The sequence below is a fragment of the Enhydra lutris genome, unplaced genomic scaffold (genome assembly GCF_002288905.1).
Source record: "Enhydra lutris kenyoni isolate GAN:26980312 unplaced genomic scaffold, ASM228890v2 scaffoldscaffold1, whole genome shotgun sequence".
NCBI lineage: Eukaryota > Metazoa > Chordata > Mammalia > Carnivora > Mustelidae > Enhydra > Enhydra lutris.
The window spans coordinates 74,325,151-74,340,489 of record NW_019154085.1 but is presented as its reverse complement, the minus strand read 5'-3'; the positions used below and the strand labels follow the sequence as shown (position 1 = coordinate 74,340,489).

At 42.1% G+C, this 15,339-nt stretch overlaps 1 protein-coding gene across 7 annotated transcripts in view; it reads right to left on the bottom strand.

Moving 5' to 3' along the window:
* Positions 1 to 15,339, bottom strand: part of LOC111148584 (oxysterol binding protein like 6) — a 210,426-nt gene that overhangs the window by 44,005 nt on the left and 151,082 nt on the right. For 5 of the 7 annotated variants that reach the window (XM_022505318.1, XM_022505404.1, XM_022505550.1 and 2 more), the window contains exons 7-11: positions 14,867 to 14,980; positions 14,562 to 14,732; positions 11,862 to 11,994; positions 3,982 to 4,085; positions 3,060 to 3,152 (exon numbers count right to left, since the gene is read on the bottom strand). In XM_022505318.1, coding sequence (XP_022361026.1) covers positions 3,060 to 3,152; positions 3,982 to 4,085; positions 11,862 to 11,994; positions 14,562 to 14,732; positions 14,867 to 14,980 — 615 coding nt within the window. The remainder of the gene's footprint in view (positions 1 to 3,059; positions 3,153 to 3,981; positions 4,086 to 11,861; positions 11,995 to 14,561; positions 14,733 to 14,866; positions 14,981 to 15,339) is intronic. The other 2 variants (XM_022505490.1, XM_022505664.1) reach the window with 1 other exon arrangement.

Sequence of the window (15,339 nt, the reverse complement as noted above, 5' to 3'; positions counted from 1 at the left end):
TATCTGACCATGGTTCCTGCTATTGCCCATTCTTTCCAAGAACTAGGGATCTAGTATTAATCTGTGCTATTCGTCTTACAGGAAACCTAGCAGCTCTCTCATTGATAGCAACCCTTTAACAATCATTCCCTCTTGCCCTCCTCTACCTCATTGGAAACACAGTCAAACAGTTACTATGTAATGATGATAATGAGATTTTTATTAGAAGCAGAAATCTGAACTTTGGGAGAAAGTCTTTTTCTAAAAGGTAATCTCCAGAGAGCTTTCTAGGACCAATGCCTTCAATGAGTTACACAAAGGCTTGCCGAGGCTGGCTTCTCAATGGCTTCTAGTGGAAATACGGGCATGCGGATCTAAAATGTAACCTTCATATTCAAATCAATAACACACTCTAACCTGCATTAAGAATGAGCAATTAAACATATAGTACAACACGCTCTTCATTTCTACTCTCCTGGGGTCAATTTTTTAAATGATTCATTTTGAAGTTATTTCAAAATAACAACTACAGCAGAATGCTGGATGCCAAGTTCGCTTTAACAGTATCATTAAGAACAGCAGTCACAACAATAACTGCCAGGACCAACACAGGACAGTCTAGGTTCCTCCACAAATGGCTGGTGTAACTCCAAGTTACCAGCAGCAGAGGGGATGAGCCGTGGGCCGCTCACTGCAAAGCCTCTCAAGTTGGCTGCAACAATGACATAGAGAAGGTGGCCCAAGCAGTGAAATGACTATGGGCTCAAAACAAACACTCGGCACCATCAGATGGGACTTCTAGGGTCGAGGAGGGAAAAACCTGTGTATTAGGGTGGGAGAACATAGTAGGTATGTTTAATCCACCAAGTAAAAATAAATGTGATACCCTCCTATGAGGAAAATAATGACAAATAAAGACATTTATATGGGTCATAGACACCCCTGGCTCATTGTACAGATCTCCAGCCAAGTGTGCGTGTTGAAGAAACTTCCAAGTAACTTCCCACTAAGAAAGAATGAGCACTCTAAGGGCTCCGTGACAGCCTGTTGGTTTGGGTGAGCAGAAAAGGTGCAGGGATTGTACCAAAGTCTACAGAATTCACCCTACAATACCTTCTGCTTCACCAGTCCAAGTGGAGGCAGGGAGTAATGAGTAGTTCACTGCCACCCCCAAGTCTACTGATCGCCACTTGGAGTTGGGATCACTTTCAGAAGTTTAAAGTTTTCTTTGATTGTGGGGAAGAGGTGATTTTGATTTCCCTCGAAAAGAACTGAACTAGAATCACAAGGGCCATCTTGTTGCACTTTGGCAAAACAAAAAACAAGCAAAAGAGCATAAATAAAAATTAAAAAAAAAAAAAACAACTACCCAAATATTTGGCAGAAGTATGAACGAAAAATATTTCCCTACTTTTTGAACAATCTCTTTTGATGACTCAAAAAAAGGTCTCCCTAAACATTCCTCATATGGAAAAGCACAGCCTGTGACTAGAAGGGCTATTCTAGCTGCTGTCTCTTCCCTCTGGAAACAACGGAGTGATATGAGGGCCACGGTGGACCTTGTAGCCACCACAGGCTGGCCAGGGGCACAGCGCTCACGTTCTTGAGGATGTGCCAGCCTGTTCGAGACAACAGCTGTGAATAGCAATCTGTTCAGTGGCATACCTTATAAAAACGAGACTGAACGAATATCTGTCCACGAATGTGTATGTTCTTAGAACGCTGGCCTCCTTCAATTATTTTTATAATTGTTTTTTTCCTTAGCTATGATAACCATAGTTATTTTAAAAAGCCCCAAAAAACTAGACAATCACATGCCCCCCAAAAATGAAACTGCCAAAAGCACCTTTATGTAAATTTCTGGGGAAGTCATTTGGCACAGTTGTCTCTATGGTATTAGTGTTCTGAAGAGAACACACAAAAACATACCTATTGAAGAAACGCTATAAATTGTGTTCACAGAATGTAGACATTCTAACCAGAAAAACATGAATCTTTAGTGCTTATGGAATTTATTTCAAATATATCAGGTTAGCAAGCACAGCAAAGCAACAAAGAGTTTGTTATTTACACATTCAGAATTACAACACAAAGAACATCAATACAATCAGAATTAAAGAATTATTACTTATTCAGAAAATATTGCAGAATTCTGGAAAAGAGTTCCTTTTCCTTTGTATTAGAATGTAAATTGATTTATAGTGTAATAAAAAGAAAAGCAAAATCCTGAGTCTGATTTTGATTGTGCAGGGCAAGAATTTTTTTTTTTAATAACAGATAGCTAGGATCAGAGTAGTAAACATTCTTATTTAAAGATCTGAAAGTAATATGATTTATGACATAAGAGGTTTCAGGCACTTACCATATTTCATATCATTGCAATGCACTAACGTAAAATTTCAAACTACTCTAAAAATTTCAAACCGTTCATTTCAAAAAATAACTTATTTAAAATGAATTTCAAGTAAATTTATCATGAGTCATTAAGACTTTCATAATTCAGATTTTTAAAAGTGATCGTTGATGGCCAAATTATATCTATTTTTGAAGAATCATATAATTTTAGAGTTGAAAGGGAATTCAGAGATCATTAAATTAACTCTATCACGTTACCCAGGAGCAAATGGAAGCCTAGAAAATTTAACAGAAATGCACAAGATTATACTGCCAGGAAATCACAGTTGATTAGCCTAGAACCTGAGTTTGCTGACTTTGAATCTTTTGCAGCCCTCATGCCTTTTTATTGATACATAAAATTTTGGACAAAGCTAATACATAAAAGGCTCTTTTGAGTGCCAGTATGTATAAATGAGTGCTCATTACAACACACTGGATTTTTAGCTTGATTTTTAAGCTAATTTTTTGTTAAATTATATTTTAACAGTTCAAAGGTGGTGAGAATGAAAATCCCACTATGTACTCTTTCAAATAATTTTAGCATTTTACAACTCAGTCTGTAAAACACTGGCTTTAAAGCAGGTCAGCCGCTTTAGACTCCTTAACCTCCACAAACTGATATATAAAGACTAATATCTTAAAGGCATATAAAAATATGAATGAAGGAAACGTAAAGTCTGTACCTGTAGTTGTATTTTTGTATCTTTGCTGACACTTTTTGTTCTCCATCGTCTTGTGACCCTCTTGTCTTTCTTTGAAATATCTACACAGTTAGCCTACATTACACAAATAGTTAAAAGCAACAAAGTATTAGTCGGTTCACACAAGTGATACAGATACAGACAAAGAGCCCAGCCAGTTAGTAAAGAATGGTTGTTAGCCCCCTAAAGCAAACCAGCCAGGAGAAAAAGTCCTATCTGATGTACAGTGGGCATTAAAAGCAGAAATAAGAACTTAATCATAAATTATATTTGTTTGCTATACAAAAGGAAAACAGGGTAAGAGCTTTTTAGCATTTTTTTCCCTACATAAAAAGATGGCAGCGGGGCTCCTAGGTGGCTCAGTGGGTTGAGTGGCTGACTCTCGATTTCAGCTCAGGTCATGATCGCAGGGTTGTGAGATCCAGACCCGGAGACAGGCTCTATCCTCAGCAGGGAATCTGTTTGGGATTCTCTCTCTCTCCTCTCTCCTTCTACCTCTGCCCCTCTCCCCAACTCGCACATGTGTGCTCTTTCTCTCTCTCTCTCTCAAACAAATCTTTAAAAAAAAAAGATGGCAGTAATTCTGAGAGTATCTAAGTTATATCTTCAAAATCTCTCTCTATATATATGTTATATCTTCAGACCTATCAATTCTAATGCAATACACACATGGAAGAATAATTCAGATATTTATTTCTATTAGTTTGTACTTAAATGTGAAATATTTCAAAATAGACACCTTAACATAACAATACCAAGAATTCAAAAATATTAAGACTAACTCCAGAATATAAAAAAATCTGTGCTATAGTTCTTTCCCTTTAAATGTTACCTGAATATATTCATAAAACAATCCAGTAAAAATCCTGCATTAATGTTTTAAAGTCCTCTCGGTGATGTTTACCTGCATGTCAGTAAAGTTAGGTGCTGACTGAGTTCTCTGAAGTATTTCCAAATTTTGTAGGAGCTTGCTAAGTTCCACGAGGTTTGACTGGCAGTGTGCAAGGTCTGAGAAAAATCAGAAATAAGAATATGTTAGAACTGGGCAGAGATGGGCAGTGATGGTAACAAAAGACAATACAAATTATGGCAAGTATGATTAGGCAGATCCATGCTTATATAATGATGGTGCTGGCAAATGAAACAAAACAGACCCTTCTCTGGTTTAGAAACTTAAAAGCATTGATGATGATGGTGATTTTTTTAGAATTACAGGGTCACATTTTAATTCTTGAATTTTACAGTCCAGCGTGACTATCACCACATGTATACAAATGGTGTAAAACAAAAACAGTGGTATTTTTAATACAACATAAACACCTATTTTATGGAAAAACTATATTTCATATCTACAAAGAAAGCCCACCTTTTTCAAACAATAGCCAAAATTAAAATTAACTACAAAATCTCCAAACAGGGGAAACTGCTTCAGTTTAAGTTATTCCAGGAAAAATGGACCCATAACACATTATAAGGGTGATCTGAAGATTGTAGCTGAATTCCTGTTTTTAGGGTCCCCCCCCCCCGAAAAAAGCACTGATTATTAAATGAGTTGAAAGCCTACCTACGAATTGAGAGCTAGCTATTACAATCTCAGTGACCTTGTGTGTTCTCACTTTCCTATTCAGGGGGCCCTTGTCACATAGAAACCACACTCAAGGGAACTTCAGTAGTTTTATGGTTTTATTCTTAGGAACCAGTTTACCTACTCCTACAATAGTTTACAAGGTTGATGCCTAGAATTTGGATTGAGTCAAAGTCAAGTTCAGAAAAACAAGATGGAATGCAAAGTCAAGCAGACAACTTCATCTATGATTTCTATTACTAACTATGTTGAAATGAATGATTTTTTAAAAATCTTTGAGGGAAAAAAAAAATCTTTGAGGGATGGGGCGCCTGGGTGGCTCAGTCAGTTAAACGTCAGCCTTGGGTTCAGGTCATGATCCTAGGGTCCTGGGATGGAGCCCCAAATCCAGCTCCCTGCTCAGTGGGGAGTCTGCTTCTCCCTCTCCCTCTGCCTGTGGGCCCCTGCTTGTGTGTGTTCTCTCTCTCCCTCTCTCTCTTCCCCCTCCCCTTCATGCTCTCTCTCTCTCTCTCTCTCAAATAAAAAAAATCTTAAAAAAAAAATTTATGAGGGCTGTTATACTAAACACAACCAAAGATTCTCAGATTCCCTGGCCCAGCAGCATCAGAGTCACCCGGACATGAAACATATTCTGTTTGAATTAATGTTTCATGAATAAATGGCTTTTAATTTTATTCTTAATTTTTAGCTTTATTTGAACAAAAGAAAATTTTTAAAGATTTTTATAATAAAATACCACTCTTAAAAATGAACTCTTAGTATATGAAAATTAAATACAGTCAAGAACACTGAGTTAGTAGTATTACTCACACAATTATCAAATATTTAGAACATGCCAGTAGTTATGTGATTATTTTTGCATGTGTACTATTCATAAAGGGACTGTAATAGGGCACATCTATAAATCTATTATATATAAACAAGGTGGTTATAATATGTGGTCAGTTGGTGAAAATTTCATTTATATCATTTGTTTCTCATTAACTCTCAAGGATCTGAATTTTTACAGATACAGTATAGGCAGCAAAATATTGCTGTTAAATATGGCTAGAGGCTCATGGGTGGCTCAGTGGGTTAAGTGGGGCTGACTCTTGGTTTCGGCTCAGGTCATGACCTCAGGGACCTGGGATCGAGCCCTGTGTCAGGGCCCGTGCTCAGCAGGGAGTCTGCTTTTGGATTCTCTCTCTACCTCTCTTTCTCCCCATCCTCCTGCTCGTGCTCTCTCTCTCAAATCAATCAATCAATCAATCTTGAAATATGGCTAAAGATAAGCTGGGCCAAATAACATAGGTAATTGCGTTTGGGGGATTTTTGACTTTTTTATTGGATATAAAAATGGAGGAGTAACTGCTACAAGGATCTTTCCAGGACTCCCAATCACTGCATGCTCTGTGGAGAACAGGGTAGATGCAATTTTCAGGCCAGGCTAGCCCCAGGTCCCTTCCCCCTCCCCGCCGTCGCCCGCCTCGGGATGGAGTCCGGGTGGGGTGTTCAAGCACTACTTCTGTTCTTCCAAGAACTGCTGACCGCCAGTAGCCATTCCTTCAGAGAGGGAACCCAGTGGAGGTGGGAGGACTGTACTAATGAACACACCTGCCACCACCCCCTCCACCTTCAGGGGAGGCCATGCCCTTGTGCCCCCTGAGCCCCCATCTTCTTCCCTAAGAAAACAAAGCCAAGTGGCTCAGGAGGGTAGAAAATACAGAGGATGAAAGGAAAGTTAGGAGGGAAGAAAGTCATGCAAAGAAAGAAAGAAAGGGGTGCCTGGGTGGCTTAGTCATTAAGCATCTGCCTTTGGCTCAGGTCATGATCCCAGAGTCCTGGGATCAAGCCCCACATCAGGCTCCCTGCTAGGCAGGAAGCCTGCTTCTCCCTCTCTCACAACCCCTGCTTGTGTTCTCTCTTTTGCTATGTCTCTCTTTGTCAACTAAATAAATAAAATCTTAAGAAAAAAAGAAAGAAAGAAAGTGCCAGGAAGGAGGGTTAGAGGGAAGAGAAGCAGGGAGATATGCTAGAAAGGGCCTACCTTTTAATTTGCATTTGTTATTAGTATCATTATTATTTTAAATATTTCTTTTTATAAAAGATTTTATTTATTTATTTGAGAGAGAGAATAAGAGAGAGAGAGCATGAGAAGAGGGAGGGTCAGAGGGAGAAGAAGCCTCCCTGCCAAGTAGGGAGCCTGACCCGGGACTCGATCTTGGGACTCCAGGATCACGACCTGAACCAAAGGCAGTCACTTAACCAACTGAGCCACCCAGGTACCCTATTATTATTATTTTAGAGAGAGACAGCAGGTGTGTGCATGATTGGGGCGGCGGGGGGGCGGGCAGAGGGAAAGGGAGAGACAGAATCTTAAGCAGGCTCCATACTTGGTCTCTGAGATTGTGACCTGAGCTGAAATCAAGAGCCAGCCACTTAGCCCATTGAGCCTTGTGGTCACCCCTTAATTTGCATTTTAAAGAACAAAACTGCATCATAAGCACCATGCTAATAGGGACATTATTTCACATTACCCACCCATCGAGACTTCTATCTAGTGACTATTACCTTCATGCTTCCTAATAAGTGTGACTAACATACACAAATGGGGTACACAAGTAGCACAGAAATCTGGAAACGGGGCTTCAAACCATCACAATAATATCCACCCTTTCCCTAACAGAATGGAAAGAGAACGTTGTAAATGAATTCATTCAAGGGCAAAAGACCTAAAGTTAAGAGTCAGGAGACAAGGACTGACTTCACGTTTCCTGGTGACAGGAGCATATACCTCTCTTCTTCCTGGCTTAGAGTGGCAACTGTGATGGTAGATGAGGAAGTTCTGTGCGTACGGGTCATACCACGTGTGATCACGCAGCTAGGGCCTTCCCTTGGAGGAAGCCACACCTGTTCCCACCACTCCTATTGCTTGAAATGCGGAAGAGATGAAATCCTTGGCAGGACTTCACCGCCTGTCTAGATGTGCATAAGGATTATAAAGATTTGCCAAAGGCAACAAAAATATCTTTAAAAAAAAAAAAAGAAACCTCTAGAATTTCTTTAAATTAAGAGGAAATCTAGTTTTAGAAATGGTGGAAAAAAGAAAAACTATGCCAAGAAAAAAACTGCTGAGATAGTTTAGAACAGTGAACAATTTACTTATTTTCTAGCAATTTACTTGTTTTCCCATCATGCCCTAGTTTGTTCCAAAAAGAAACGAGTTGTCCAACTGTGGAATGGTTAAATAAATTAAAGTATATCCAAAGTTAACCATTTATTATTTCATTTAGGTACGGTTGATGGAAGACGCTGTATACCCAGCATAGTTCTAAGTACAGGGTTTATCACAACCAAGTAGGACTCATGGAATTTACATACTGGTAAAGATATGCAAACATTCTATATGTTAATTATGTATGCATCTTCAATAGTGGCATACAGAACACTAATTTAACATTTTGTCTCCATGGGAGCCAAGCAATTCCCTTACATACTTGAGGAGATCTGGATTGACAGAAGTTCAGATCTATGAATGGTTTACCACTTTGAGTATTAAAACTGTAAATCAGATATGCTATGAGTTCCAGAAGATGCTACGTGATGAGCTTCTGAAATGTAAACTTCAATCATGGGAACTCTCTATGAAATGGTCAGGAGAGACCAAAGAAAAGTGTCATGGGAGTTTGGAAAATAGAGTTAGCATGGTTTGAAGTCATCAGAGCACACGTAAAGGAGACAGGGAAACCTTTTCTGGGTCTGGAGACTGATGGAAAGGATTCAGCAAAAGTCAAAAGTGGAGAAGGTCAGAGGGGTGCCAAAGCTCGGACAAGGGAATATACAAGGATGTTCAGGAAACAGCAAATAAGTTCTGTGGGGCCAGTGCAAAGCAAGGTTGAAAGGGCAGGTGGGGCCTGAAAGCTGGAAGGTGGACGTTAAGTGCCGGGCTAAGTAGTTTGGGCTCAAGCCGCAGAGCCCGTGGAGAACCATGAAGGAATTTTGCATAAAAGCTATTTAAGGAAATACCAGTCTTGAGGGAGCAGTCCTAGTGGACAAAAGGCTGCCTTTGGGGTTAGCCAAACATCTCGCTCAGAGCAGCTGTGTAATCCTGGGCGCATTCCTTAACCTGCATGCACGCATTTTGCTTTCCTTATCCGCAAAGTGGGGAGGAATAATACACCTACGTCTCGTGGCTGAGTGCTGCTAATTGCCGGCCCAGAGCTGCAAACATGGTCAAGAGCAGCAATTTCCCATGAGTCTGTGAGAGACAGAGTAGCAGAGCAAGAGACCGAGTGGGGGAAAGCCAGCCGGGAGCTGCCGAGCCACCAGAGGCTGGGTCTGAGTCAGGAGGCAGAGACTTGAGAGAAAGGGCAGATGAGGGCCTGGGGAAGGGGTGGGTGTTTCTGGAGAAATAAGAGAACTCTGTTGTGGCTGGATGAACAACACGGTGGGAGGATCAAAGATCCTCCGAGGTCTCAGGGGTGGTTAGGACAGCAGCAATGACAAAAGCAGGGAAGCCCAGCGGCTGGGGCCATTTCAGGGAGAAGACAGAGGCTGGCTTCAGATAGGCCGAGGAGGGGGCACACCAGAGAGTACAGACAGACAGGGCCACCAGCAAGGAGAGGCGGTGGGAACAGGGCCCAGGCTGGATGTGGAGCTGAGATGTAGAGAGCTGTCGGCCTTTTTGAGAGGAATATGGTACCTATGCTCTGGAGTCAGACTGGCCATGCTTGGACCCCAGTGCCACTGTTGCTAGCTGTGTGAACTTGGTCAGGTGAGCGGATTTCCCTATACCTATGTTCTCTCACCCGTAAAATGGCCTTGAGAGGACTGAATGAGTTGATGCATATAAAACACCTACAAGAGTTCCTGTCGCATGGGTCCAGGTACCTGTGAGCCCCACGGCCCCCGTCCTCCCCGTCATCACCATCACCACTGTATCAGAGATCTTCTCAGTTGAAACTATGACCACGCCTGTCATCTCCAAAGTGCAGAACACAGTCCTTAGAATCTAGCTGGCCTGGGTTAGCCTGGCAGCCTGCCAAGTATTTGCTATGTAACATGAGCTAGTTATTTCACTGAAGTATCGGGTTGCCCTTCTTTAAAAATAGGGTTCACAATCCTGCCTGTGTACTACTGTGAGGATTTACATAAAAACAGAGATGTAAAGTGGTCAGTTCAATGTCTGGTCCGTAATGAGCACCCAATCAACTACAGTCACTGTTATGGAAGCTGAAGGCAGAAGATTCAACCTTGATCACCTCCACAGCCAAGGCAACCAGAAGAGAATCCAGTGAAACAGGAAAGAGAAGCTGAAGAAAAAGGGAAAACTTCATGGGGCTTAAGGAAGAAGTCTCATTAGAGAAGGGGCCACAGGGCGGGTCAGAGGATGAGGTCTGAGAACTGAGTGGAAATCAGATGGCACCTCGCTACCAAGAATGCCATCTTCATAGAGCAGGAAGGGCAAACATCAAATTAGGGAGGGAAGCTGGAGGCTAGGGGCAGAGAGCCCAAGTAAATGAAAGAGAGAGGCTTCCCCGGGAGAAGAGGGTAATTATTGCACTGAATGCTGAAGGAAACAGGAAGGCAGGATGGAGGACACAGGTGGAGTAGTCAGGATGGGGAGAAGGAGGAGCACCCCTGAAACAGGACAGAAGGCACAAGGGACAGGCCACAGAGTATTCTGAAGCACACAAAGACGAAGGCCTCCTTCGCTCCCCCACCAGCCAGGGGCTTTCCTGGCATCAGAGCCAATGTCTCTTCATTTTGGTCAGAAGAATGGGTTTTGTCCCCATGTGTGGTTCCAAATCTGCTCAGCAAAGCAGGTGGCCAGGCTCCCTGCTGCGAGTGCGCAGGAGGCGGCGAAAGTTAAAGGAGAGGCTGAGCTGTCGAGAACGGCATCTGAGGCAAAAACCGCAGCATTTTAGGAAAGTGAAGGTCCGGCTTCTTTCCCCAACCCAAAGCTCATATACTGGAATGTCTGTGTGTGTGAATACGTTCAGGTAAAACCCTCTTAATGGAAAGGCAGCTTTATGCTTATAACATCCCTCTTAATATCATATTTTCACATAAAGATTGAGTTTGGGATGTGGCAAGGGCTAAGCAAAATGCCGCAGACATTGAGTTCATGCACACGCAGAGCAGAAAAAGAATATTTTTTGTGGTTGGGATCAATATGTATTGCCCGATTTCAATTTTTATTTATTTATAAAAATGTTATTTGTTTATTTGAGAGAGTGAGCAAGAGAAAGAGAGAGAGAGCAGACAAGCAGGGACAGAGGGAGAGGGAGAATCAGGCTCCCCACTGAGCAGGAAGCCCTACTTGGGGCAGATCCTCAGGACCCCGGTGTCATGACCTGAGCCAAAGGCACACACTTAACCGACTGAGCCCCCAGGTGCCCTGCAATTTCAATATTTCTAAGTGAGGACATAAGAAAGTACTCTAACATCTACTTTCACCATCATTTCATAAAGGAAAAAAAGATTTAATAAAAATCAGTTAAGCCCATATCTTCATAAAATAATTTAAAAAATTAAATCAATGTAGCAATTTAATATTAAATACTTGCTATGCTGTTCTTGTTCTCTCAGTTTTGAAGGTCAAAGGAAAACTGTCTCCTAGAATGGATATGGTCTGTGGCAGTTTGGACCAAAATGCTCAGGCGAATTACAAGGGAGCAGCAAAGTTTCTAGAGAGCAAGAGGCTCAGAGATGGCAGGGAGAGGGCATGGTGTCTGAGTTCAGATGCAGAATGGAACACCAGTGATAGGGAACTGTGGAGGACAGGTGCCATACACTTGCTCAAGGGCAAGACGAAGCAGCAAAGGAGGCAGCTGGAGAAGGGACCCAGCAACAGTGAAGAGCTGGCTGGGGGCGCTCTGGGGGCTGTGCTTGGCCATGGGATTGCCCCCAAGTCTGGGGAGTGGGAATCTCATGAAAAAAGAAGGGAGCAGGTGGTGAGGTGAACCTGCAGGGAGGAAGGGGGCGCAGGGTGGGGAAGGGCAGAAGCAGTTATAGCAGGGGTGAGAGTGGGAGAGAAGGCATAGGTAGGGGAAGCTGGGGTCACGGGAAGGGGCAGGGCCTCGTGTGGAAAAATAAGAACAAGGAAATGTGGAGGCCATCAAGGAGGCTGGAGGGGGCAAGGTGCAGCGGCTGTGATTCACCGCTCTCATTTCGGTTTTGTCCGCTTCTCCTGGGAGCCCAGAGTGGGAGAGACTAACCTTCCGCACACCTGTCCATTTCTTCTGAGTCCTGTAACCAGGCTGCCACTTTGCTCTGGCCTGTCGTGCAGGTCGCGGGGAGGCTGTTGCTGCACGGCAAAGGAGACTGCCATGGAAAGCTGTTTGGTGGCACCTACAATGAACAAAGGGGGGTGTATGGGTGAGCAGGAACCTGTATATTTAGGTGAGTTTTAAAATTTTTTTGAGGTATCCTCCAAGTGACCTCAGAAAAGAGAGGAAGAAAGGGCACACTCGAAATCCGAAGTAAGCTTCTAGGCTAAACCTGTACATGCCCAGCGAAGCCCAAATTCATAAGGCGTGACACTCATTAAGCAGCTCTCCCCACCACACAGGGAAGGGGACAACGCTTAAGCAAGTATGTGACAGCTCATCTTCCTAAGGGCCTACTAGCTTGAGGAGTTTAACCGGCTCAGCAGGCTTTATCTGACATAGGGTCCTTACGCTGTACTTTAAACTCAGGATTGAAGGCCTTTCCTTCCCAAAAGCTCTCTGCTCCCTTACCATCAGCTCAAGGCCTCGTCAGCCACATGTGATTCCTAAATACATTACCCACCACCAAGCAACCCTGGAATGCTTTGAATGCATTTTAAAAATTGTAGTCTATAAAAAGGTAGTCTCAGCAAATTATTATTACCCACAGCTGATAGACTTTGCAGTAAAGGGATTTTACGTGATACAAAGTCGCAGGAGGTAAAGAGATAATACAGTGAGTTCAATGAACACTTAGTTGAAAGCAGAAGCTTACTTCTGAAAAAGCTGAAACAATTCTAAAACTCCATATTTTACTTTCACATTCAATTGTAATTGATCGTGTCTGTTCTAAATCATCACGAACCAAACGATACACATATTTAGCAAACCCAGACTTATTTATTACCCACGCAGGGCCACAAACCAATCAGCATTCAGGAGTCTCATAATTTGATACTTAAAATGCAAGGCAAGGGATTAAAAAGCTCTCTTCATTCTTTATTGCATCTTGCGAAACGTAATGGAAGTCTTTCACCGAGTTCCATCTTGGAAGTGTGTCATTCATAACTACAGCAATAGACCTTCTACGAAAACCAGAGTTGAAGGGTTTTCTTATTCCAAGGCAAACAGTGGGGAGGAACTGGTTTCAGTTCTCCATTCTCAGCTATCACCCAAGTTATTTAATAAATAACACAAGGGATGAAAATAATACATCTTTTATCAACAGTCTATGCTCAAGATGCCCACAGAAGCAAAAGAACCAAAGGATGAAACATTCAGATTTTAAAAATATCCATCTGGGATATAGTTCTTGTTTAGCTGGGATGAATCCTGGGATTCATTCTATTCTGTGGCGAGAATACAGGGGCCCAGAGAAACCAGAGGACGATCTTAGTCATCTTATGTGGGGTCCCTCAGTAAGTGCCCTATTGCCCACCCTCTGACCTCCTGGTTCCTTTTCACTTCAGAACTGGTTAGTATTAGGGTTAAACCACTACCCTGTTCCTAGGAGGATGACCTTGATGGAACAGCCCTTGGCAAGGCTATAACCAGAATGAAGTAAGGTTTAAGAGCCTTGGGAAATACAATTAATGGGATTTAACAAAAATTACTTAAGTAACTTCCATTGAAATACTGAAGAGTGAATACAATAGTATTTCATTTCATCTGATTTGGCTGATCTTGAAGATTCCATGAGGTTTTTCAGTGTTATGCTAAGGAAACTTGGAAATATATATTACATACATCCATAAGTAAGAAAACAGAGAAGGGCAGAATCTTCACTGAAAGGTTCTTAAAACCAACTCCTGATGGTGGCCCATTATTCTCAGATGTCTGTGTTCTCAATGGCAGGTGCCAAGTGGCAGCTGGAACACCCCTGGTCATCACAATGTGGCTATGGTCCAGAAAACTTAATTACTGAATGAAAGGCAGAGACAGTGGTCGCCCTGCCTCTTGTCTTAACCTTAGCTTTTAACAGGGAACAACTCTAGATTTTCAGCCACATAAAAAAATGAACTCTTAATGTAGCCCAAAGAACAACTTCAGCCTCCCTTAATTTGGTACCTGGTGTAATGGGAAGGGCACGGATTTTGGAAAAGGGAGATGAGGATTCAGATTCTGGCTCAGCTGTTTCACAGCCATGTCACTTCTGAAAACATTTTTTTTTTTTTTTAACTGTCTCTGAGCTCGGGCTATATAAAAGATTAGAGATGAGTGAATGTCAAATGGTTAACACAGTGCCTCACCATTCAGTCTACTATGTGTATTAGGGTCACATTCTCTAGCCAATTTACCCTAACCTCATGAGGAAATTCAATGGTCTCTCTCTGGGTCTTGTAATATAGTACAGCTCCAGGCAAGGAAGCAAGTTTCATTTTTAAAACTTTGTGGTCTTCTTATTACTACCCAGGAAGATACCAGTTTCTAGGGGCTGGTTAACCAAATGTTCCTAATATCCCTACAAAGTCATATAAAGTTAGGATGTGGTCCATTCATACAAAGGACAAGTCATTGGTAATTCTCTTGGTGATCCACATTTCTACCTAATCTATAACTATGATTAACTCTGATGCCCAGTGTCACTGTCGTCCTGAGGATTAGTTGACAAAATAAACCTTCTCTTCCTGTGTCAAATGAGACCCAGTTATGTGCCTACATGATTGCCCAAGCAAGTTCTAGGCTGATTTTCATATAACAAAGTCACACCTTTCCATCCACAACAGAAACGTTGGCAGCTGGTGAGGATTCGGCAGTGGAGGTTGAAGGAAATATGTGAAAACTAGCATCTCTCGGTGACCTGACAATCTCATTCTGCCGGTACAATCGATGATGGCGGAGTTTGGAGACCCACGCATCAAACCAGTCCTGGGATTTCACCTGAAACAAAGAACAAGAAGAGACAGTAAGGGTGGAACCAATCTCCGATTTACCATGGGCACAGGCAAGTGAATTCCCCTGATAATGGCAGAGAAACTCTTCTCTGTTCTCAAACTATTGAAAAGTAACTTTACCTTCAAATGATAGATGTGCTCTTCTGTGTCAAGGTCTATTCTCCGAGCTTTCTTTTTAATTGACATGACCGAGAGTCCGACATCGATGCTTCCGTGGACCTTCCCCTTTTGAATCTGAAGTCAGAAGACTAGTAAATAGGCTAGAAGGATATATGACTTTCTGTGTTTCTGTACTGAAGTGAGAGTAATGGAATCTTTAACTTATCTATGGGAGATGGAATACCACACCTCCTTTACAAAGAGAAAATGGTTTAGGTCCTTAATCTGAGGACAGCTGGAGCTGCTATGACTTCCCACCAATTTCAATAAACAAGACTATTCATTTCTTTTCCTTTTTTCAACTTTATTTGTTTTTAGTAATCTCTACACCCAAGGTGGGGCTTGAACTCATGACCCCAAGATCAAGAGTCATATGATCTATCAACTGAGCCAGCCAGGTGCCCCAAGACTACTGGTTTCTTAGTCCTGTTTCT